This window comes from Antechinus flavipes, chromosome 4 (assembly GCF_016432865.1).
Source record: "Antechinus flavipes isolate AdamAnt ecotype Samford, QLD, Australia chromosome 4, AdamAnt_v2, whole genome shotgun sequence".
Taxonomy (NCBI): domain Eukaryota; kingdom Metazoa; phylum Chordata; class Mammalia; order Dasyuromorphia; family Dasyuridae; genus Antechinus; species Antechinus flavipes.
The window spans coordinates 381,704,823-381,730,459 of record NC_067401.1 but is presented as its reverse complement, the minus strand read 5'-3'; the positions used below and the strand labels follow the sequence as shown (position 1 = coordinate 381,730,459).

Genomic DNA, 25,637 nt, shown 5'->3' with positions numbered 1-25,637 from the left:
CGAGCAGCTCAGGGACGGCCCCCGACTAAATGATGACTAACGCAGGGGAGCGCCGCATGAGCATGGAGGCCAGAAGAGCTCTGCCGCCTAGAGCGGGAGAGGGGACTCTAGATTTGAGAATGGTGCTCGTAGTGGAAAGGGAGCGCCTGGAGGTCTCTGAGCCTGACCAGGAGAAGGTGGGCAGCGCGGGGCGGGCCGTCCCGGAGTCCTGTCCCATGCCTCGCCGGCCAGCTCTCTTGGATCGCCAGGGAAGCCTGGTCCGCCCCCGGGTGGGAGGGGGCGAGAGTGACCCCGAGCACGGCGCAGCCCCTAACACGGAGGGGGTGGGGGCTCGGCCCTCCCTGCCATGGGGTCTGACTGAGAAGGAGGCTCCGGGAGGTGACCTCAGAGGAAGGCGCAGAGCGCCCCCCAGACTCGTAACTGGGGCAGAGGCTGGGCCTGCCGTCGGGGTCCCTCCCGGCGCCCCGGGATGTGTGCTCTGGTGCGGGCGGAGGGCTGGAGCGCAGCAGCTGTAACACGCGACAGATGTGGATCCTCACGCACACGGGGAAGGCTGGCGGGCTCTTCCCCCCGAGGACGCCGAGGGAAGAGGTGGAGGGGAGACACCTAAGGGGCCTGAGAAAGGGAGGGAGCACAGACCGGGCACGATCCGGGCCGCGTCAGCCCCAGCCCTGTTCCTGAGGCCCCTCTGAAAGCCGCTGGTGCCGCTGGGCTGGTCCGATTCCCTTTTCTTGTTGCCCAGGTCTGGTTTGATCGTTCCTCTTCTCTTTTCCCTCGCAGAAAATGAAGGAGTATTTGGAGGGCCGGAACCTCATCACCAAGCTTCAGGCCAAGCACGACCTCCTCCAGAAGACCCTGGGAGAAAGTGAGTGCCGGCGAGCGGGCCCACTGCTGGCCCGGGCATCGGGGAGGGCTCTGAGTGAGCAGCGGGCCTTGCGCCTGCTCCCGCTCCAGTCTGATACAGGAGCCACATCTCCCTCCCCCTCCCCCCAGGTCCCCTTGCAAATGACTGCTTGAGTGATGGCAAAAGGGGAATGCTTAATGAAGCATTAATGGGCATCATCTATTTGTTTAAATGGAGCACGCTCGCTCCCCCGCCCCGGCCTCCCCTGCCACAGTTAGGGCAAGGAGGCTGATTGATTGTTTATCGTCCGGGGCCCGTTCCGGCCTCCCCGGCTGGGTGCGAGCACGCTCCTGAGTGGGCCGGCGTCCCTTCGGCGCGCCCCCGCTTTGGGTCCCGGGCCCCCAGAAGCAGCGAGGCAGGATTCTGGGCAGGCGCTCTGGAGAAGGTGGCCCCCTGCCCAGCTCCGGGGCCTGGCTCGGTGCCGGCCCCCAGGGGTTCCCGGCTCTGAGACGCTCCCAAGGCCAGGCTCCTGGGCTAAGACAGGTCGGGGGTAAGGAGGGTGGTCCCCGCAGATCCAGAGGGGGCACTGAATTCTCCACTCCCAGAGCAAAGCTGCATTCCTTCATCCACGCCCTGAGCCTAAGCTACCGAATGTGCGCCCACACCGGCGCCCACGTGCATCGTATACACACCCCTGGGGTCCGCACACCACGGGCACCCTCAGCCGCCCCCGGACAGTTAAAGGCTCCGACCTCTGAGCAAGACTTGTAACCGTCTTCTACCCCGGGACCAAAGTCATTTGGTCCATTCCCTACCTCTCCCTGCCTCCCTTAGGTCTACCTATCTGCTCACCCAAGGAACTGACCAGGTTTGGATATTGGGAGCCAGTCTTTGTTTACAGAAAGCCTTTGCTCCTCAGGTAGCAGTTTACTCCTGGGATGTCAGAGAGAAAGAGGGCTCCGTCCCATTTTCCGCTAGTTAGAAGCTGTAATTTCCTTAGGGCAAGCAAATTTGATAGAGCCTTATTGGCTGCAGCCAGTCCAAGACCCTAAGGCATCTGTCTGTCTGCACACTTACCAAATATAATGCTATGGAAAAGGATGGGTGACCATTTATTATTTTTGCAAATTACCTTAATCTAAAGATGACAAGTTCCAGCAATTTAAAAAAAAAAAAGCAGAAGATTTTCCTATCTGCAAGTCATTATGTTTCTGGCTTCTGCATGTATTTGTCACCATAAATGCAAGTGCTCTTGTTGCCACTGAGGGATAATTGATGTGTATGAATATTCCAGGGTGGAAATGGGACAGATGTTGAAAATAATGGCTTGGAATAATATTTTTGCAGATGAGGAGTTGGTGTCAGGAGGGGGAAGGGACTGTGCAAGACATGTTTGGCTCTAATCAACAATTAGCAACCTTTAAGGGGGGAGAAATTGCTCTCAGATCCCCCAGCCACTCTCGCTCCTTTCTTAGAGGGAAAGTGTGGGAAACTAATCTTTTCTGTTCTAGCCCGGGCATGTGCTTTAAGGGTCTCCCCTCTCTGTCCCTAAAAGTCCTGGAGATGTTTTAAGTAGAGCTTATCTGGCTGTGCTGACACTGCCTTTTCCCACTCAGTTTAGATTGAATTGAAGTAAACGTAGAAGCCGAAAGCTACGGCCCACACCCCAACTGCCCACCCCGGCCATCCGTGGAAAATGCTCCAGTGTTTGCCAGTCCACAAGGACTCCCACTCCAGGACGAGTTTCTGATTTTTCTGTCAGCCACCCTCCTGCCTCCCCCAGGCCTTCTCTGTAACTCTGAAAAGCAGAGACTGGAAGCCGGGCTCGTGTCCCGGGAGCAGGGGACGGGCCTGGCCCAGGCCGAGGAGCATTTCCTGCCTGGCGGAGCCTGCCTTGTGCCGGAGAGGGCCGCCCTTCTTCCTAGCGGCACTGGCTCGTCCTTCTCCTAGAGAGCTCCTGTTCTCTCTGCCTCTGCCCCCGACCTCCCACTCAGATGTGGGCCGGGGCTTCAGCCAAAACCTGTCTCTGACCTTCTTCCCTCCCCGGGGCCTCCCCCTCCAACGTAGATCTCTTGTCTTTCCCGCAGGTCAGCGGACAGACTGCTCTCTGGCCAGGTAGGTGGGGCCGGGGACAGCCCTGGGCAGGCTGGGCACGTGGGCAGGCGGCAAGGAGGGAGGGCCTCCTTTCTCTCGGCCCTGCTGACCCCATCTGGTCTGAAGTGGAAGCGGGCCCTCCGTCACAGGGAGAGGATGAGCAGGGCAGACCGCCGGGTGCAAGCAGAGCCAGGGCAGAGGGCCCGGGCCGCGTCCCTCCCCGAGGAAGCTAGGTCTGGGTACGTCCCAGGCACTAACCAAGAGCCCAGACCTGGCTTTGGGTCCGTTTGCCAGGACTGAAGTAGTCCTCAGAGCAAAGCCGTAACGTTAAGGGGCAGTCTGGCTGCCCCGAGAGGCCTTCTGAGTGGCTCCTGTGCCCTGAGGAAGCCCGGAGGTCCCCCAGGAAGTAGCGCTTCCCCAAGTCCCGGCTCACTCTAGGTCCCCACTGCTGAGAGGCCTCCGAGGCCGGACGCAGGCCGAGTTAGCGCAGAGGCCTTAGCGGGCAGACTCCTTGGGGACTTGTGTTTCAGCCTTTACATCAGCTACTAGTATCCGCCAACACAATCATCTAACGGCCATCTGTGATTGTGGACCCTTTGTTTAGAAATCGCTTCACTTGGCTGTCATCTTTTCAGTATAGAGCACAGTGAAGATTCCATTAATAAGACTAACCTCTCTGGGTGGAGGGAAACTGGATGAGGGGGTTTCTTAAAATGTTTTGTAAGAAAGGAATTCAAAGGTTAGTACAAGCCTGCTTGAGCCTCTTAAAGTAGAAGGGACCCTCATCTGGCTCAGGGAGGCCTGTGGCCCTCAAAGCCCGGGAGGTTTGCCCAGACCAGACTAAAATGTCATTGGGAAATGTTTAACAGAGTAAATAAAAATACAACAAAACCGAGATAATGTTAATTTGAGGTTTTCTAAGTCAGTTTGTGGTCGGCAAGGATCTCTGCTCTCATTCATCCCCCTGCCTTCCAGCAGCACTGATAGCCAGAAGCACAGCTGCCTGTCTTCTTTAAAGTTTCTAGCGAAGTGGATTCTCCAGGCTTCTTTGGGGACAAGTCCCAGCATCTCCCAATTCTTACAAATGGGAAGGGAAGATGTTTTCTCATCTTGAACTTAGAGTGACCGCATCTCAGGCCACAGAGTCATGTCCCCGCTCGGCGAGCATTTATTAAGCCGCTGCAGCTAGGTGGTGCGGTCAAAAGGCCCGAGTTCTAACGTGGTCCCTGCACCTACCTGCTGTGTGGCCTGAGCAAGTCACTTGCCCCTGGTTGCCTTGTTTCCTCACCTGTAAAATGAGCCGGAGGAGGGAATGGCAGACCCCTCCGTGTCTCTGCCAAGAAGCCCCCTAATGTGAGTATGAAGAGTCAGGCGGGACTGAAACGCCCAAACAAGAAGTCAGACTCTGCGCTAAGTGCTGGGGGAGGAGGGGCACAAACACAGAAAGAGAAAGGCAGTTCTTGCCCCAAAGAAACTTGATGCAGAAACCTGTCAGAGAATGCCAGAGCAGAGCAGCCAATGGGATGGGGGCGGCAGTTCTGTCCTCCGATGAAGCTTCGGATTTCATGGCCCCATCCTCCAGTCAGAGGGGCGAGCCCTTGCAGGACCAAGTCAGCCCAAGAATGGCCAGAGTAGTGAGTGCAGCTGGTGAGAAATGAGCCCTGTGCTGGGGGTGGGTTTAGAGCAGTGAGAAGCCCCTCGACCTTGCCGTCTGTTGTCCCCCAAATCGGACGGCAGCTCCCCCTCAGTGACGGAATAGCTCATCCTCACCTTTTCTTTTTTCTCTTCCATTCCCGGATTGGTTGCATGGCCTTGTGGGGCACCACAGCCGACGGAGCTCGACAATAAGGAAACAGGTAAGGGCCTCTGATGGGGGCTGGGGGCGGGCACCTTCTCTGGCTCTGCCCAGTTTGTGGGAACTTCTCTTCCTGCTCAGGGGGGAGCATTCACCTTGAAGGTTTATGGTCATACCAACTTGAATACTTCAGAGATGGGTGGTTTTAGTAGTGTGGGTATCAAGATGATGAGAGGTAGTGTTTATTTGGCACTTTTAAGTTTGCTAAGCATTTTTTTCTTAAAATTTTTTATTTATTTTGTTTATGGGATGAAATAAGCATTTCTATAACAGTATAATAAAATAGCACTTTATATATATGATATATTATTTCATTTGCTCCTCACAATAGATCTGTGATGTAAGTGCTATTGTTACTCTCGTCTTATGGGGGACTTGCCCCGAGTCCCACAACTAGCAAGTATGGCAGGATTTAAAATGAGATCTTCGCCACTTCGAATCCAGCGCCTCATTGCCAGTGACATTTATACTGCCAGCTCATAGGTGGATCGCAACATGCATCCTATATACGCCTTCACCTTTTGTTTTTAATCCTTTCCTATACTTGAAAACACTCCCTGTGTGATAGCCACATTTCTGGGAGGAGCCTTTTCCAGTTTGGACAGGCCGGTCCTGTTTCCCTCCTCCCACAGTTGGGAGGACTTGGGCATGCTCTGCCTGCTCTTTGGAGCACCATGCCCAGCCGCACAGCGCAGTGAGCGCCAGAGGAGAATTTTAAGAAAGGTCCGAGTGGTGGGTTCTCAGTGAGATGGCTGTTAATCAGCTGTGGGGGGAATTGTTTCCAGACCTGTCTGCCCTGGTCTAGATCGTTTACCCGCCTCTGGAAGCGCTGTGAGCTTAATAAATGATGGAGCCTGCTAGAAAGTGTGGGATGCACAGACCTCACCCGTCTTCTGTGGGATCTCGGGCCTGTCACTTGACTTTGACCTTTCCATCTCTAAAATGAAGGGGTTAGACTAAATGATCTCTAAGGTCCTTTCTAGTGCCGAATTATGTGTGTGTGTCACCCATAGAGCATCTAAGCACATGGTCAGGTTTTTTATATTTGGTTTGTGGGTTGGGGGAGAGAAGTTGAATTCTAATTTTGCTGTTATTTGACGGCAAGCTTCAAGGGTATGTGTAAGCATGCTGTGTCTACAGGGAGAAATATGATGCTTCAGTACAAGGAAGCAGCTAGTTAACTTGTAGCTATTTTTCTCTGATGCCATACTGTTGTATTCAACTTTGTGCTGGGCAATCAATAATCAGTATTGTAAGAACAATAACCAACAACATTAGTGTAGCATTTTAAGGCTTTCTGAGTGCTTCACATGTGTTGTTTCCATTTGATCTTCATAACAACCATGGGAGGTATGTGCTCTCATTGTCCCCATTTTACAGATGAGGAATCTGAAGTTGTGATTTGTTAGGGTCACCCAGCTTACAAGGGTCTGGAGGCAGGCTTTCAACTCAGGTTTTCTCAACTCTTGGTGTTCACATTAGGAGTTAGTGATAGGAATATTCCAAAAACTTTATCTTTGGAACATGCTATATTGTCATTATTATTATTATCATTATTCCAGTAGGAGCAAATTTGTCACCATCATCTTTAAAGAAGACATTGAAATAAATTTGTATTTTCTGGATTTAGAGTTGGAGAACCTGGGTTCAAACTGTTTCTTAGGACCTGTGACATATCTGATTTATAAAGTCACTTATCTCATCTATTAGATACAAGGTTGGACCAGATAGCCTTTATGGTCCCTTCCTGCTATGTCCATGTCCCTGTAATCCTTAAGAGGTTCAGTGAGAATGGGGTAAAGATAAAATGGGAAAGGCAAAATTGCCCTGGGGTTACAGGAAAATGATGGTTTTTCCCTGCTAATGAATGAATAAATCCAAAATGGATTATCCACTCACAGGTAAGAGGAATTTGGCCCATATACAGGGTATTCCAAAAGTGTTATGCTGTTATAAGCTATAATAAATATTTATGTAATAAATATATTTGAGACATCCTCTGAAGTTCTTTGGGACTGTCACCCTCTCACAGTGATTTCAGCCTACTCTGGTTAAAATTGGGGCATATGTAGTTAATGTGACCTGATTTTTTTTCTTTTTCCAAGAATGATTTGGCAAACCAAGTATGGCCTTGGAATAAGATAAGACCCATTCATTTGTCATGTCTCTGCCATGATTGCAGTTTGGGGGCTTTTCTCCCCCCTCTCTCCCTTGGCTCATAATTTAGTGAAAATACCATCAGATAGAACTTACAATCTTTTGGGGGAGAAGTGCTAAATTTTTTTCATAATACTATTATTATAAATTATCCTTCCCAGGCCCCTGCAACTTCAGTTAATGGTAAAGCCTGGGGTGCCTCCTCCAGGGGTAATTGATTGCATTTAAATCTCAGTGATTTAATAACCAGAAGGCTAGATGGGAAATCTGGAAAGAAGGAAGAACAGTCCTTTTATGTCCAGTGAAAATGGGGATGAATTTGAAGCTTCATTCCATATATGCAAGAGCCCTTTAAATACTGTAGTAACTGAAGCAAGGAAGCCATCACAGCTTCATATTGGGAACCAGTCACATCAGGCTGAGGGGTAGCATTTGCCACTGGTTTGTTGGCTCCCAGTTGAGGGAATGTCACCTATCGAGTTTTCATTGTGCTGTGGTCTTAGTACTTTGAAGAGAAGTGTTTTTGTGTAGGGCTGGGTTTGCGTAAGAATTCCAGGATATACCCTAAACTCCAAACAAGTCAGTGCCTTGTTTTTGTTCTCCTGGCCCATTTCCTGTATGACAACTCAAACTCAGTGGTGGTTTTGTAAAGAATTTTTCAAAAAGTGATTTGTTTGATCTAGTTAAAAAGGCAAACAAGTAGAGACTGGGGACAGATTGTACAGGATAAAAAACAAATAGGAGTAAGCTTTTGGCCACTCAGCCGGTAAAAGAATAAATGGGTTTTGTTATATTCAAGAACCTTTGTAGTGTCATGTAATCTAACCAGAGTGATCTCATTTAGTCCATCTCCTCCCTTTAGCTAAACTACGTTCATATTTCAAGAGACAACTTTTACTTGTCCCTTTTTAAAATATTTCTAGAGGAGAACCTTGCAGTTCTTCTCAGGCTTAGTACTCAGGAAGTCCAACTCGGGATCTGAAGATAGCATTTTCATGTCTAACTTGGATCTTTCCTAATGTACTTTAAGCCCATTTCCTTTGATCTTGTATTCCTTGGAAATAGAAAACACTCATTCTGGCTTTCAAATTCAATTTGCTCCTGATTTCTCAATGGGCTGCTTGAAACATGTATAAATACACAGTTGACCGTCCTTATATGCCTCTGGAGGGGATCATTTTTCCACCTGGGCAAAGGGTTGGTTTCTCAACATGTATCAGAAGGTCAGAAATGAAAATTCCCATCTTGTAAGTGTTGAGGACTACTTTCAATAACCCTCCCCCTAGATCCTTTTGAGTCATATGGAAGCATTTCTGTTTTAAAAACTCTTCTATAAACTGCTCCAGATTCAGAGTTCCTAATCCCTGGCTTGAGTCAAAAATTCCCTTGTTGGTCAACTCTCAAAATAACTAATGGAAACCAGAGAGACCTCCAAATTTCAGCCATCAACAAATAGTTCCATTAGTCTCCTGTGACTGAGGCCTACTTAAGTGATAGGTCTAGAAAGCAGCGTCCCCTGCTTGTCCAGACAAAACGCCAGCTGATAACAGTTAATTGTAAAGGATGAACATTGAATTTCTTATTAGACTTTTTTAGGAAGAGTAGCCTGGCAAGAACTATTTGGGGGCTAGTAAACTCTAGCCTGTTTGGATAGCTGTAATCCATGTGATATGGTCCTCTAGCTGAAAATTCTGGGCAATTGCCCTCGTTTTGAAATAATACTGACTTTTTTCACAAGTGGCGTGTGAAGGGGTGCCTTATCTCTCCCTCTCACTCAGCCCCATGTCATCGGCACAAGGCCTTATTAAGTACCTCATTGCATCTGGCCTTGTCCAAAGTGTCCTGACAGGAGTTACATCAGGCAGACCCTGAGCTCCTGGGGGACCTGAACCAAGGGAGGGACGCTGACACAAACAGTCCGAGCAGAGCCGGTTCAGCAGCAGCCTCTCGAGCGGTCCCGGCGCCTCTCGTGCCTCCCAGAATGCCAGCTCCGTGCTCAGGACTAACGCGTGCCTTTGGAGCCCAGCAGCTTGGCAGATCGAGGAAGAGAGAGGAGGCGAGGGGGGGCCGTGCAGAGCCTCAGGGACTTGGGCCTCGGACCCTTCTCTGACCTCCCTCGAGGCTGTGCTGGAGAACAAGGAATGGTCCATCACTTCAGGCTGATCAGCAGGCCCTGGTGCTGCTAACAGGAAGGACAGGTTGGCCCCTGGAGCTGGAAAGCTTGGGGAACAGATGGGTTTTTCGGGTCATGAATATAAACATTTGCTAGGACCTTCTTGACTCCTGCTCCACCTTGGCACAGACAGTGGACCTTTTGGCAGGGCTGCTGGCATCCTGGGAATTGGGAGCCGTGCCAGTCCACCCTTTGCCTGACTCCCTGGAAAGACCCACCTGCTCCCCTCCTCGTACCCAAATTTATGGGTAAAGCTGGGTATCTAGAGCCAGGAGAGAGGAGTAGATTATCTCTTGAGATGGATGGAATCCAGTAGGGCCTCTGTGGCCTGGGTTCTACTTTAGTTCTCACTAATCAGAACCCTACCTTTTGTTCTGAGCTAGAGAGTTCTTCTGCCTGACTTCTTCTCTTTGCTTGGTATAGATTTAATTTTCTTATTCATTCAGCAAGTATCTAACACATGCTGTATGACAAGCTCTGGGTGTAATGCAAAGAGGAACAAGATATGGTCCTTGCTTATCTGTAGATAAGGCCCAGCCAAGTAGCCAGAAGACCCAGTGGAATGTTGTTAGGCAATAAAATAAATATCTCCTTGATTTCAGAAGAGGCAGAGAGAACTTGTGGCTGAGGAAATCAGGGGAGGCTTTGGGAAGTAAGGAGCATGTTCAGTTGGACTTTGATAGGAGGATAGAAATTAGGTGAAACTAGGGAGAGGGAAAAATGGAAGCCATCCCGAGCAGAAGTACTAGCTCAGGGAACAAGGCCCAGGGAGGGGAAAGCACAGGATGGATTTGGGGAATGACCAGTTTGGGCTGGAGGTTGGGACACATGAAAGAGAAGGGTGGGTAATAGAAGGCAGATGGCAGCCCAGCTGATGAGGGCTTTGGTTGCCATGTATGTATGCACGCCTGCATGCTGGTTTGTGTGTGAAAACGCCTTCCTCCAAGTATTTTCTCTTCTGCCTTACAGGAGCCCTACGCCAACATTCACTCCTCTGTCTCCGGCCTACATCCACATTTTGTAGTGGGGGGACTGAGGCCCAGGGGATCAGATAATGTGGTCACATAGCCGATTAATAGATTAAGAACTGCAGTCTGGATCTCCTGCAGTCTCACAGTGAGCTCTTTTTTGAGTCTTGTGATAAATGTTACCGACTCTAAGAGAGGCAGTGTGGTCTGCTGGAGATAGAGCTCACCTTCCAGTCAGGAAGACCAAGTTCCAGTTTGGTTTCTTTTGACCCTGGGCAGATCATGAACTTCTTGGTGCCCCAGGAGCCGCCTCTCTAAATTGCTAAGCAGTTGCCAGTCTACCTTAGTAGGGGAAGTTCTTCACCAACAGCTCTCTATGCCAGTGAAATCACAAGTCTGATTTCTTTTTTTAATGACAAGTGGCCCTTTTTGGTAGGCTACTATTGACACATCCCCTGGCTACAAGTGGTCAGCAAAGCTCTGCAGAGATAAGTGGAGAACACACTGAACTATTGGCTTCCTTCCAGCCTTCTCAGCTTTGAAGCCTCTCATGGCATTTGAGCACCTTTGCTCATTCTCCCCCAAATCTGAGGCCATTCACTGAAATTCCTCCTCTTCCTTTTCCTTTTTCCTCTTCCTCTTTCTTTTCCTCTTTCTCCTCCTCCTCTTCTCCTCTTCTTTCTCTTTCTCCTTTTCCTCCTCTTCCTCCTCCTCCTTGTCCTCATCCTCATCTCTCTCATCATACAGATGCATTGCCCTTCTCTTTCCTCCAGGCTTTATAAGAGCTGGTCCTTCTTACTAAAGCCAGGTCACTGTCATCTCTGCTTCCTCCTTTATCTTTCATCTTTCCCTCTCCACGTGCTCCTTCCCTCCTGCTTACAAAGGCTCCTGTCTGGCTCCCCCATCCTTACTGTACCTCACTCACTGCTGCCCTCTACCTCTCCTCATCCTGACCGGTTCCTCTTCTTCCTCTCAGTCTCTCCTAAATCCTCTGCGATCTGGCTCTCCGAGGCTACCAGTGATGTCTTTGTTTCCCAGACCAATAAGTTTTTCTTAGTCCTGATCCTTGGGGACCTCTCAGCAGCCTCTGACACCGTCGGTCACCTTGTCTCGGATGGTCTCTCCTCAGGAGGTTTTCGTCATGCTGCTCTTGCTCTAAGGGGTCTGATGGCTCCTTCTCAGACCGCTTTGCTAGATCTTCACCCGTGTCACATTCACTAGTGATGGGGTCCCCTCTCAGTTGTTCTCACCATGCAGATTATTCCCTGGTCTGTCTGTCTCCTGAGGTCCACTTACACACCTGCAAACCAGATGTCCGATGGGTGCCTCAAACTTGTTGTGTCCAAACTAGAACTCTTTTTCCTCCAAAATCAAGAGCAACCGCTTCCTCCCAGCACCCAAGCCCGCAGCCTCAGGGTGATCCATCACCCACACATCCCAAAGCTGCCAGATGGTTTCATTTTCACCTTGACTGTGTCCCTCATGTACAGATGCCCTTCTCCCCTGTGCCCTGCTCCGTGCCAGCCCCTCCTCACCACACCTGACTGTTAGGATGTCTGACAGTAGGGCCATTTGTCAAAGCGGAGAGCTCCCTGGGGCACCCCGCTCTCCTTGGACTTCCACTGCGTCCGGGCAGCGAGTCCTGCCAGACAGTTAACCTCTCGTGCCCCTGGGCCTTCATCTGTAAAACGGAGAGCCCTGCCTCCCAGCAGTGTGAGGATGGCTGCCGGGGCCCAGGGAGTCATGTCTGGGAGCCTCAGCACAGTGCCTGGGAGGTACATATGTGTTAGCCGTTACTGCTAACATTTCCCAGGTTTGTGGTGAGGATCAAAAAGGGCTTCGCAAACCTTAATGTGCCATAGAAGTCCCAGTTGTTGTTCTTCTGGAAAACCCTTTGGCACTGGAGTTCTTTGTCACCTAGCCCCTCGCCGCCTCCCCAGTCCTCTTAGGCTTGGGCTTCTTTCACAGGCGCTCCACTCCCACACGGCTGGCACTGGCCTGCTTGCAACTTCTCACGCAGGGCGTTCCCATCTCCCCTCTCTGAGCCTTTGCTTTTGACTTCCCCTGTGCCGGGGATGCTCTAACATAGCCCTCTGCCTCAGTTTCCCTGATGCTCTTTAAGTCTCAGCTGAAATCCCAGATACTCCAGGACTTTCCCAGTCCCCGTCCTCCTCACCCTGACGCTGTTAATGCCGAACCTCCTCAGAGCATTTTCCCTCCCTCTGTGTGCTTTGTGTCCCCCTGGTTATTTTCAAGCTTTTCTCTTCGTGTGACTGTAGCATTGTGTTTTGGACAGTTTTTATGGCCCGGCACAGAGTAAGAAATGCTTGTTAGCTTGTTTGCTCGGTAGTCTCTGTCTGAGGATTCACATGCAGTGTCTGCCTTTGTTCCTGCAGGACTCAAGTCAAGCGATTCCTCTTGTGGTGGAGAGCTGCATCCGCTTCATCAGCAGACATGGTAAGTGCCAGCAGCCTTATCTCCTTCTGTCTGCAGAGGGGCCGGAGGAGTCTGGGCTTGCATCATGGGGGCCCCCTTCTTCCTTGCATGATGGTCACTAATGCACAAGAGCAACCCTGCAACTCTGGGGTCAGAAATGTTGCACGTCTTAGCTCAAAATGCCCGCCACTGCTCCTCAGTCCCTCTTCCAGCTCTGGCACAAGGTAGCAGTCGCCCTTGGGAAGTGAGTATCCTCGATTTAGTGTGGCTTATTAGTCTTTACTCATTCATTGGCCGCTAGGGGATGCTCAGACGCTTTCTGGACAAATCACTTCCTCTCTGCCTGCCTCGGTTTTCCCAAACGCCTCCCTCCCTGATTTAATGTGGCGATCAAGTGAGATCATATTTGTAAAGCACTTAGCACAGCGTATCCTAATAATTATTGTTATAATTATCTTTTTTTCACGAAGTCATTTCCCATTGAGTTACACTATCTTTATTTGACAATCACCATCAGACAGATCTGAAAATAATTCCCCTGTTAGCCTCAGGTTGATCTCTATCAGGAAAAACTTTTGGCTGTCTCTGTCTCATTGCACAAATCCCCAAAGAACTCCAGAATGAATCAGCCCTAAAGTTGTAAGATGAAGAGGCTTCCTCTGTGCCCTGGGGCCAGGGAGCGCCTTCTGCTTCACTTATATGTTTAAGTCAAGTCATCATAACTCTTCTGTCTGGGACAAGTTGGATCTTTAAAACTCTACCCCTAATCAATCATTGCATGCAGGGGAAAATAAACATGGCAAATTATAGGAGGATGATTTCAGGAAGGAAGAAAAACTTCACATGTGTAAGCGTCATTCGATAATAGAAAGGTTCCCCCAAATCCCTGGGATTTCTAACAATAGATTGGACCCCCCCCTGTAGGGACAGGGCTCCATGTGTAAGGAGAGGCCCCCACGGGGCGAGGGCTGTCCTGGGGTTCGAGGGGAGGCAGCCCTTCCCTAAGAGAAGCCTTCGAGAATAGAAGCTCTCTTAGAGCCTCTCCAGGAGAGGCTTTCTTCCTACCAGGACGGGAGAGGGCCACTGTGCTCCCCTGGAGAAGGGGTCACCGGGCTGACACCTAACACCTGTTTCCCAATGAACACATTTATCTAACTCACAGCGCATCAGAGAAGGCGCCCGGTGTTTGCTGGACATTATAATGAGATGGAGCTCTCCCACTGGCTAACCACCCAGCTTCTGAGAGAGGGTCTCAGCCAGGGAGGAAGCCCCCCCACTGACTCTAGAGTAGCAAGCTGGGGGTGGGGACCTGAGGGAGACTGAAGGGAGCTGCCTCCCACCTTCCCTCTCCACACTGGAAGCCGAGGCCCTGAAGCTCCTCGGGGCTCTGAGAGCCTCTCAGGAGGCCAGGGCCTTCATTCCCCCAGTGAGGAGGGAGTCCCACAGCTGTGGGCTGGAGGACTGGGGCTACACCCTCCAGTGTTTCAGAGGGGGGCTGATGGAGGAGGCCGAGGGAGCTCCCTGGGGCTAGGAGGGGAAGTTCCTGAGATAATTTGAGGGATCTGGAAAGGAATGGCTGTGGGTTCTTTTACGTCAGAGATGTGGATCCCTTCCTATATGGCCTCCACAGTCTGTGTAGCTCTTTACATCCTGTACATGACTTCCGGAATTTCAGAGTTGAAAAGGACAGCAAAGGCCATCCACTCCAAACCTTACCTGAAAAAGCTCTTCTCCCTGCAGTGCTCCTGAAGCATCGTTCTCCTGGCTTTGTGATTAGCTTCATTGGCTGCCAGATGGCACAGCTCACGCATATCAAGCTTGTGGCTTACTAAAACCACCAGATCTTTTTCAGACAAAATGAAGTGTGATCATACTCCCTTCATCTTGAATTTGTGAAGCCTTTGTCTTAAATCCAATTGTGTAGCTTTATCTTATTAGATCCAACCAGTGTTTTAGTCTGTCAGAATCTTTTTGGATCCCAACTCTCTCAACCATAGGCTTAGCCCTCCCTCCCAGTTCTGTGTTACTTCTTATTTTGAAAGCTAATCCACCAAGCACATCTCTGCTTCTGTCCATGTCAAAATGTTAAGCAGCACAGACCACTTCCTGGAGACCTCTTTTTAAGCTGATATTGAACCAATCATGATTACCAAATAATTATATAGTCCAGCCTCCAACCAGTTTTGAAGCCATATAATTGTATTGTAATTCACACGGCTACATCTTGTCCACAGCATAAGAGATTGTGGTAAAATTTGGGGGGGAATATATCTATCAAAGAATTCCCCTGAGGAGGGTTACTTAAGCCTGCCACAAAAGGAAATAAAATTAGTCTGACATGGCTTCTTCTTGCTTCAGGGTATGATCATGGCATTCTTTTCAAGGTGTTTACTAGCCATTCCCTTAATGTATTTTAGGATTTCTGCCAGAAATCAGAGCCAAGTTTACTAACCTGCAGCTGGAAGATGCCATTCTTTTTTATTTTTTTAATCTCTACAATATTTGCTCTTATCCCACCCTGCAGTACCTTCTGAGCCTCAAAGATCTATCTGGCCATGTGGTGCGGGTAGCAGTTGAGCTTATGGACTCTCCATCACTTACCCATCTCATCTGGATACACACCTAACCCAATAACTCCTTTTACAGTGATAAATCTCTCTCTTTTCTTAAGCTTTTATTTATGCTTTTTTAAAAAATATAACTGTCATTTCCCAATATGCCCACCACACCCACCGTGCAACATAGAAAATACAGCTAAATAAAAACAACAGAGCAGCTGCATCTGACAATGTATACAAGTCCCCAGCCCTCAATGAAAGGAGGGCAGTGTGTTTCATCATCTCTGATTATGCCCTTTAATTGGGACTTGATTGGGACTACATTGTAGTCTATTTCTGCCCACCATGTATCTCTCTCTTATTCTATGATGACTCTCAATTTTAATTTTTCAGAGACTGATAGCCCATGATTCATAGTCATCATCACTGGAGGAGTATATAAATAAAAAAATTCCTTTTCTGCTAGGAGAAGCTTAGGTTCATTAAAAGCACTGTAAAGTTACCCAAAGTAAATCCAGCCCTTTGGTTTCCTTTGTACTTCTGGTTCTTAATGTTTTTTGTGCTTTGGACCCTTTTGGCTATAGTCTGGTGAAGTCTATGGATCCCTTCCCAGAATCACATTTTTAAATGCATAAAATAAAATACATAGGATTATAATATTCAAGTAGAGAATTTTCCCATATATTTCCCCAGGCCCCCAAAATCTATCAATATACCTGTGGGTCTGTGAACCTCAGGTCCAGAATCTCTGTAAAAGATCTAACCACCTATCATTGTTTGAACAGTAGACATCCTTCCTCTTTTTTCCCCCTTCCCTATAAGGATAGTTGTCAAACTAATTTTCCTGTACTACTTTTCATTATTCAGTGTGATGCTTTTCACAATCTTCCACTAAATAAGATTTTATGAGGCTCTTAAAATCAAAGGCGTGATATAATCAACATAAAGTCATCTGCAAGTAGAAGCATCTGAAGAATCCTATCATATTTAAGGAATTCTTTTTCAGTTTGGACTGTGATGGATATCTTCAAGGATTGTATCAAACAACTTTACAGAACATACTTTTAAAAAATTTTTTGCCTCTCTTGATGTTACTAATTAGAGGACTGTCATTTTTTATCTCTGTTAGCTAATGTCTTTAAAAACCATGTATGATTTTGACCCGTGCAAGAGAGATACCTTATTGGAGGAGGGCCTTTAAGATGTCACATTGCTCTAGCAAATCCAGTATTGTTTTGTTTTTAATAGTGGACAAACTGTAAGCACAGTGGGCTCTTGTATTCTCTCCACCTTTTAGCCAATGGATATAATGACAAAAAAAAATATAAGATTTACAAGGAGATATTATTTAAAAAACCTCCCTATTTCCTTTTCTTCTTCATCAAGAATTCCTTCACTATAAGGTAGATCATTCTTAGAGAGAATTTACACACATGACAAAGTACGCATATGGGTTGATAGTTAATTCATATTTTGTTGGCCTCCTTTTGTTACTAGTAATAATGTTTAATTTCTGCCCTTCCCCCCCAAACATTTAGTATTCTTCCTTTAATATATCTTGAGAACTGATCTCACAGGAACCTCAAAATTGTCTCCTCCAAGAAGTGCCTCTTCTGTATAGATTAGCAAGCAGACTGGAAACCCCACTATCAGAAAAAGAGAAGAGAGCTTATTATAGGAATACAGAAATTTGCAAAGTTTTTTTTTTTACTCTTGTCCTGTTTTTATCCTTAAATACATGTGAGGTTATCTAGTTCAATTAGATCTTTTGCTAAGCTTTATGTAAATGTTATAACCTCCACTGCTTTCACCATTTTGTGTGATACATTTCATAGTTTTCCACTATTATTCTCTGCAAGATTTTACAAGTGGGTTTATATTCTAAAGTCTTGTTGCTATTGGCTACTAGTATCTTCCCACATGACAAAGAAAAAAGTTAGGAAAAACTAATCAACACTTTTATCTGACAGCATTTGTAAATCTCTATCCTCTGTTCCTCATCTCTTCACAGAGAGAAGGAAAATATGTTTTGCCATCTCTAATTAGATCCTTTATTCCTTATTCCTTTAGTGTAGTAAAGGAGATCCTGTCTGGTAGCTAAAATTTTCTAATGTTTTCTTTTATTTTTTTTGGTGTGGTAGTGATTTAATGATCAATTAATTTTGTGATGGTGATTGATTAATTTAACCACTGCTTAACCACTTCCATATTAACTGGATAGTTAATATCTTCTCTTATCCATTTTCCATTTTTCTAATCTATTTAAATAAGTCAGAATGGAATTACCTCATATGTGCATGTCATATCTTATAATTTTTATTCTTTCTTTTAATTGCTATTAATTTGGATCTTTGCTTTATAAGTTAGTTAGCTTCATTAGTAACTAATCATTTCCTATCAAAATATAGTCAATTTCATTTTATGGTATTATTTGTTGCTTACCATATCCATTGCTTCCAAACTATTTTCTCAAAGTAACCTCTCTATATAGTTGTTAAACTTCTGGATTGGCTACAAGCTTCTGTCCTTGATTGATGCTTGCTCCTAAGGGAAAAATCCATTTTGGGATAGCCTTATCATCAAAGAAATACCTATATTTCCCCCCCGCCCCCAACAAATAATCTTGTTTTTTCCTTCAGTGTTCATTGTGAAATATTAATACTTTAAGATTTTCTTTGATGTTTCCTATTTTAATTAGTATTGATTCTTTTTGAAAAATACATTTTGGAGGGGGGGGGAGTGCAATGGATAGAGCACCAGCCCTGAAGTCAGGAGGACCTGAGTTCAAATCTGGCCTTAGACACTAACTTCCTAGCAATGTGACCCTGGCAAGTCACTTAATTCCAGTTGCCTCAGGGAAAAAAAGGAAGAGAAAAGAAAAATTCATTTTGTTTTTTACATTTTGTCCCTATAATACTGTTGTTTTAGGGGCTGAGGGGAGAGCAATATCCCTTTACCCCTACTTCAAATGAACCCTCCCTAATGACAAACAGTAGCAATCAACAAAAACATATTGACCAATGTATTTAGCATTCTGTCCTAATAGTGCAGAAATTCGTTTAGCTGCTTTTTGGTAAAAGTTTGGTTTACATCATTTTAACTATTATATATATGTTCTTCTTTTGGGTCTACTGAATTTGCTTTGCAGCAGTTCATATACTTCTTGGAATTCCTCATTCATAATTTCTTATTTTTCACAATAATATTCCATTATATTTTTGTACTGTTCTACAGCTATTCTACAACTGAAGGGCTTATGATCTTTTGAAAAAGTTGTGAAGTAATGTAAGATATATTAGTTTAGGACAACAATGCACAAAATCTCACAAGGTGGCATATGATTAATGGCCAGGTAAATGGTAGAAACATTAAGGACAGCAAGGGATTAGAAGAGAAATAATATGGAGAGTAGAATGGTCTCAGGGGCTCCATGGAGGAACAAGAATTTAAGAGCAGTTTTGAGGATGTCTAGCTAGAAGAGTATTTCAGGACAGCAAGAAAGCTCAATCTTGGCTGATATGCCCAGGATCAGACCTAATGAAATTGGTTGTTAACTGCCCATTTTGATTGCTGTGAAAATCTGTGTTTTAAGAGGAGCTGTGGATATGTTTGCTCCAAATAGGATCTTGTGTCCTGACTCTTATGATGATGAGGAGGAAAATTACGATAACCATAATAATTGAATGGCCCTCTTTTCCAAAAGAAGAGAGAAAATGAGCTACAGCTGGTACAAGCTGAAAAGGGACAGCATGTAGTTGGCAGACTGCTTTGGCGAGCTCCTCAGGGCAGCTTCTGCTGCCCTGATTGATCAATTTCAATTTTATAAATTAAATGTGCACTAAGGAGGGAAAAACAGGAAGTTTGAGGAAATTTATTCTCATTATAATGGGAAACCCATCTGGTTTTCCTTAATTTTTGCAGAGGATAACCATCCATTTATTCTTTTTACTGATTTCATCATCCCTACCATCATCATCATGGCAAGAACTTGCAAAATCTTGTCCATAGCAAACAGGCATGAGATGTGCAGGGAATCTATGGAGATTAGCCCCACTAAAAATCTATTACCTGATTTCCTTTCATTCTTCTTCTGATTTACATTAACCCCCTAGACATGTGAGCTAAGGCCGATTGCCTCTGCCCCACTACTCCAGCTGGCAATCCAGAGATCCAGAAATTTTCCAAGAGCATAGATAGCTGCAGGGCCCATTAGGACAATATCTGGTTTCTGAAATCCCATTTCTTTATATTATAGAATGTATGATATTTATACATTTGTATATGAGTATGTATATTATATATACATATACACATAAATACATAAATATGTATATTATATATAATGCACACATATGTATAATATAACATATAGCATATATTATGGTACATATGAAATATTACTCACATGGTAAAGTATATATAAAATATAATACACATAGAGTATATGTAAAACAATGCATATAACATAAATATAAGAGTATTATGGCATTTCTTTTTTGTTTTAAAAAATGTAAATTTAATAAGACATGTGAGCCAAGGCTCACATAATAAGAGTATATTTCTTTATTTCATAGTATAGAGTGTTTCACGTGTGCATGTGTTTTTTAAGTCATTCAATATCAGGCTGTTTCTTTCAGAACACCTGCTGTTTACATTCTTTGTTTGAACAACATTATCTGGCTGTTTCCTCCTATTGGTAACTAATACAGCCCTATTACATCAATACTAATGGTGTTTTAATGTTGCCTCATGTTCTGTGGGGAATATTCTGTAGATTCCCATAGAAGCGTAGACAACTTAAGTCCTATTAGAAGTCAGGTAATTAGATTCTGCCTGCTTACTTGCTCTTATTGTTGCGATCAGATTCAGAATGCCAACTAGAGACTGTGTTGTACACCACTGGAAACTGGGTTGATAAAGCACCTGCTGCCTTGGACCCGCAGAGGGGTGATTCCGTTAGTTGTATGTCATTTTCCTCATGAAAGAATTTAGCATTCCTTGAGGTGTCAGGGTTTTGTGAAGATCACAGGGTTTGAAAGAAGGCCAAACCTGTGATAACAGTATTTCGTAAATGAAAGATAGAGAGAAGGGAGGAGGTAAGGAAAGGTAATGATTATTAAGTACCTATTGTGTTTTACAAATGTCACCTCATGGAATCCATAACAATCCTTTAAGATAGGTGTTATGATTACCTCCATTCTACAATTGAAGAAACTGAGGCAGACATGAACTAGCCTGCCTAGGGTCACACAGCTAATAAGTGTCTGGGGCTAGACTTCCCAACTCCAGGCCCAGCACTTCATCAGGTTTGCTACCTGATCCCCAGAGAGGGAGGATGAAGTCTCTTATGAGGGAAGAAGCCAGGATGGCTCTCAGGCAGACCTAAATGAGTATTTCCTGGATTTTTGTTCAGAAATTACACTGTACCATTTCTTTTTTTAAATAGCTTTTTATTTTCAAAATATATGCAAAGATAGTTTTCAGCATTCACCCTTACAAAATCTTGTATTCCAAATTTTTCTCCCTTCTTTCCCTCTATCCTGCACAAGATAAATCAAATCAAAAAAGAAAACATGAGAGAGAAAATAAAATTCAAGCAAACAACAACAAAAAGAGTGAAAATACTATGTTCTGATCCACACTCAGTTCCCACACTCTTCTCTCATCAAGTAGATGGCTCTCTTCATCACAAGACCATTGAAAATGGCCTGAATTACCTCATTTTTGAAAAGAGCCACGTCTATCAGAATTGATCATTGTATGATGTTGCTCTTGCTATGTATAATGATCTCCTGATTCTGCACATTTCATTTAACATCAGCTCATGTAAGTCTCTCTAGACCTTGCTGAAATCATCTTGCTGATTGTTTCTTGTAGAGCAACAATATTCCATGACATTCATATACCATAATTTATTCAGCCATTCTCCAAATGATGGTCTTCCAGTTCCTTGCCACTACAAAAAGGGCTGCTACAAACATGTGGGTCCTTTCCCCTTTTTTATGATCTCTTTGGGATACAAGCCCAGTAGAGATATTGCTGCATTAAAGATTATACACAGTTTTACAGCCCTTTGGGCATCGTTCCAAATAGCTGTCCATAATGGTTGGATCAGTTCACAATTCCACCCATAGTGTATCAGTATTCCAGTTTTCCCACATCCCCTCCAACATTTGTCATTTTTTTTTCTGCTGTCATCTTAACCAATCTGAGAAGTATGTAGTGGTACCTCAATATTGTCTTAATTTGCATTTCTCTAATCAATAGTGATGTAGAGCATTTTTTCTAGAAATAGCTTTAATTTCTTTGTCTGAAAATTGTCTGTTCATATCCTTTGACTATTTATCAATTGGAGAATGGCTTGTATTTGAGTCAGTTCTCTATATAGCTTAGAAATGAGGTCTTTATAAGAACCTTTAGATATAAAATTTTCCCCGTTTTCTGCTTCCTTTCTAATCTTGGCTGCATTGGTTTTGTTTGTACAAAAACTTTTTAATTCATTATAATTAAAATTAACCATTTTGCATTTCATAATGTTCTCTAGTTCTTTAGCCATAAATTCTTTCCTTCTCTACAAATCTGAGAGGTAGATTATCCCTTGTTCTCCTAATTTACTTATAGTATCATCCTTTATGCCCAAATCATGAACCTACTTCAACCTCATCTTGGCCAATTAGGTCTTGGCCAATGCTGTAGTTTCTGCCATGCTATTTTCTAATTTTCTAATTTTTCCTGCAATTTTTTTCAGATAGTGAGTTCTTATTCCAGAAAGTGGAGTCTTTGGGTTTATCAAATATTAGATTACTATAGTCATTGACTACTGTGCCTTGTGTATCTAACCTATTCCACTGAGCAACTATTCTATTTTTTAGCTAGTACCAAATGGCTTTAATGACTGCTGCTTTATAATATAGTTTTATGTCTGAACTGTACCGTTTCTAAGTGCCTTTTGTATTCAGATTTATTCCCATCTTCTCCAATGTTCTCCATCTCTGTCTGATAGACAAAGCTGGAGTTTTGGGCCAGGACCTGGGGGCAACAAGTGAGCAGACCCTCACCCACATTTTTATGCCACTTTTATATGCAGTGCAGTATCCTCTAGTATCCTGAACATTGAATCAAAAGGCAGAAGACTCAGGTTCAAGTCTTGCTTTGGCCATTCACTACATATGTGACTGTGGGAACAAAAAATGTTAAACTATATAACTTTTAGTTTTCTTTTCTATATGAGGAGAATAATAATATTTATACTCCCTTACCAGGTGATTGTGAGGAAATCATTTTATAAACTGCAAATTTTTTAAAAATTAATATATTTTTAATACATATTGGTTTATGAATCATGTTGGGAGAGGAAAATCAGAACAAAAGGAAAAAGCCATGGGAGAGAGAAAAGAAAAAAGAAAACAGCATGTATTGATTTACTTTGAATCTCCACAGTTCTTTTTCTGAATGCAGATGGAATTTTCTGTCCAAAGTCTATTGGAATTGCCATGAATCACTGAACCATTGGAAAGAACCAAGCTTTTCATAGTTAATCATTGCATATTCTTGTTGTTTTCATGTACAATGTATTCCCAGTTCTGCTTTTTTCACTCGGTAGCAGTTCATGTAAATGTTTCCAGGCCTTTCTAAAATAACCCTGTTCATCACTTTTTATAAAATAATAATATTCCATTACCTTCATATACCTTCCCATTTCCCAATTGATGGGCATCTACTCATTTTCCAGGTCCTTGTTAACACAAAAAGAGCTGCTACAGATGTTTCTACACATGTGGGTCCTTTTCCCTCCTTTATGGTTTCCTTGGGAAATGCTATGGTTTTCCAGGGGTGTTCCTGCTGGGTCATAGGGTGCACAGTTTGATAGCCCTTTGGACATATAAACAGCAAAATATTAAATAAGTGTAAGTTTACTGCTGCCTTTATACTGTGAGGAAATGGCCTAATGTCATTGCAAGAGTGCCAAGTGTGGAGCTAGGAGAGAGCTGGGTATGAATCTTGGATTGTCAGTCCGTGAGGCTGTCTATCAGCAAGCTTTTATTAAGTGCCTGCTGTGTTCCAGGCTCTCTGCCTAGAACACAGTAGGGACTGGAAATGCCAAAAACGGCGAAAGGCAGTCCCTGCCCACATGGAGCAGAGTTTAACGGAAATGACAAATGTGACTAGATAGATACAGAAGAGACAGAATTATCTGGAAGGGTATCCAGACCACACCTGAAAAGGGGGATCCGGAGGCAGCGAGGGAAGCTCAGAAGCAAAGGGGAAGGTCTAGGAGGACGAAGTGCAAAGGCAGGGAGAGGAGAGGAGAATGTTGGGTTCTAGGAAGAGTCTGTGAGCCAGTTTAGCTGGCTTAGAGAATGTTTGGAGGTATAAGGAATAAAGAGGCCAAAAAGGGAGGAAGAGTTTGCTCCTTGCAGGATCTGGACAGTGGGTCTCTAAGCCCACATTTATCAGTAAAAGTAAGAGAGCACTTATATTTCCTGGCTACAACCAGCGGGTTCTTGTGAGGAAAACACTTTGTAAATCTTACATCAGACAAGTGAGCTACTATTGGAGTGGTTAGGACTTCAGTCTTAGGACATGAGATAGTACAGTCGCATTAATGTGCTTATCCATTTTTCTGGAGGAAAAAATACTTTGCCCAGCTAATTATGCTGCTATTAACGACACTGTGTTATGAGAACAGGCACCTGCAAGTGTAGAATCATAGACTGATAAGCTCTAGAGCTGGAAGTTCCTTTAGAGGTCATCCAGTCTAGCCCTCACATTTTATAAATAAAGGATGCTGGAACCCAAAGATAGGAAGACGCTCAGCCAAGATCAGGAAGGTCAAGGACACTAATAGCAGGACTGCAGAGCTGATATTCAAGCAAACACCATCCTCTGACCACAAAACTATGTTTTACAAATAAAAAACCATGCCTTTATATATAGTTGGGGAAAGTATAAAGTACTATTTAATGAAAGTTAAGACAACACTGAAATACCACCTCACACTTCTCAAATTGGTTAAGATAACAGGAAAAGATAATGACAAATGCTGGAGGGGATGTGGGAAAACTGGGACACTAAAACTGATCCATCCATTCTGGAGAGCAATTTGGAATAATGCTCAAAGGGCAATGTCTCTACTGGGTCTGTGTCTCAAAAGGGATCATAAAAGAGGGAAAAGGACCCACGTGTGCAAAAAATGTTTGTAGTAGTTCTTTTTGTAATGGCAAAGAATTGAAAAATGAATAGAATGTCCATCATTTGGAGAAACGCTAAATAAACTATCATATATGAAGGTAATGGAATATTATAGTTCTTTGAGAAATGAAAGTACTTAATCCTGAAGCCAGGAGGACCTGATTTCAAATATGACAGATGTTTAACACCTTACTAACTGTGTGACTCTAGGCAAGTCACTAAAAGTCACTTTTTGCCTCACCAAGAAAAGAAATGATGAACACACTTGATTTCAGAAAAGCCTGGAAAGACTTAGGACGTGAACCAATGCAAGAAAAGTGAGCATAACAAAGAGAACATTGTACACAGCAACAACAAGGTTATGTGATGATTAATTGTGATGTTTTGACTTTTTTCTTGAATGATATGATTCAAGGCAATTCTAATAGACTTAACGAGGGAAGGAGCCATCCACATCTAGAGAGAATACTCTGGAGACTGAATTACAGCATAATATTTTCATCTTTTTTTGTTGTTGTTTGCTTGATTTTTGTCCCTTGTGTTTTTTCCCTTTTGATCTATTTTTTCTTGCACAGCATGATGAATATGGAAATATGTTCAGAAGAATTGCACATGTTAACCTATATTGAATTGTTTGTTGTCTTGGGGAGGGAGGAAGAAAAAATTGGAACACTAGGTTTTGCAAAGGTAAATGTTGAAAACTATCTTGACATATTTTTCGAACAATTATTAAAATAAAAAATAAAGTACTGTTTAAAAAAACTTTACAAAAATTTTAAAAGATTAAAAACTGTGTTTCTGCTACTGATTTCTCTTCAACCTTTCTATCCATCTTTCAATGTGGAGAATGTCAGAAATTCCTCCTCCCACTGTATGGATGCAAACTCCCAGGCAAGGAGAGTAGGATCATGACTTCATGACTTAGAAGGGACCTTAGAAGTTGTGAAATCCAACCCTCTCATGTTACAGATGAGAAAACTGAGGCCTGTGAAGGAGAGTAACTTAGCATAGGCTCCCGGAGGTAATGCCCCCAATTGGATTGGAAGCCGGCTCCTCCTGACTCCAAGTCCAGGCCTGTATCACGATACCGGTCTGTCTCCCATTAGCCTTATAATACTTCTCAGTAGGATTATAAGGAGGAACTTGCCAGAGTCTCCGAAATTCAGAGGCAGAACTGAGTCAGACCTTTGACTTAGTCTGATAACCTTTATTCCACTAGTGAAGATGAAGCCCTTTCAATTTCTTTAATTGTTTAACTGTATGATATGTTTTTGAATTCTTAAGGAACAGAAACTAGGTGAGCTCATGGCTAGGGTACTTCCTGGCTCCAGCAGAGGCGTGTCAGCTAGTCTTTTCCTTT

At 44.4% G+C, this 25,637-nt stretch overlaps 1 protein-coding gene across 1 annotated transcript in view; it reads left to right on the top strand.

Moving 5' to 3' along the window:
- Positions 1-25,637, top strand: part of SRGAP2 (SLIT-ROBO Rho GTPase activating protein 2) — a 250,781-nt gene that overhangs the window by 199,777 nt on the left and 25,367 nt on the right. The window contains 4 exon segments of the mRNA XM_051998502.1: positions 781-865; positions 2,932-2,959; positions 4,767-4,794; positions 12,488-12,548. Coding sequence (XP_051854462.1) covers positions 781-865; positions 2,932-2,959; positions 4,767-4,794; positions 12,488-12,548 — 202 coding nt within the window.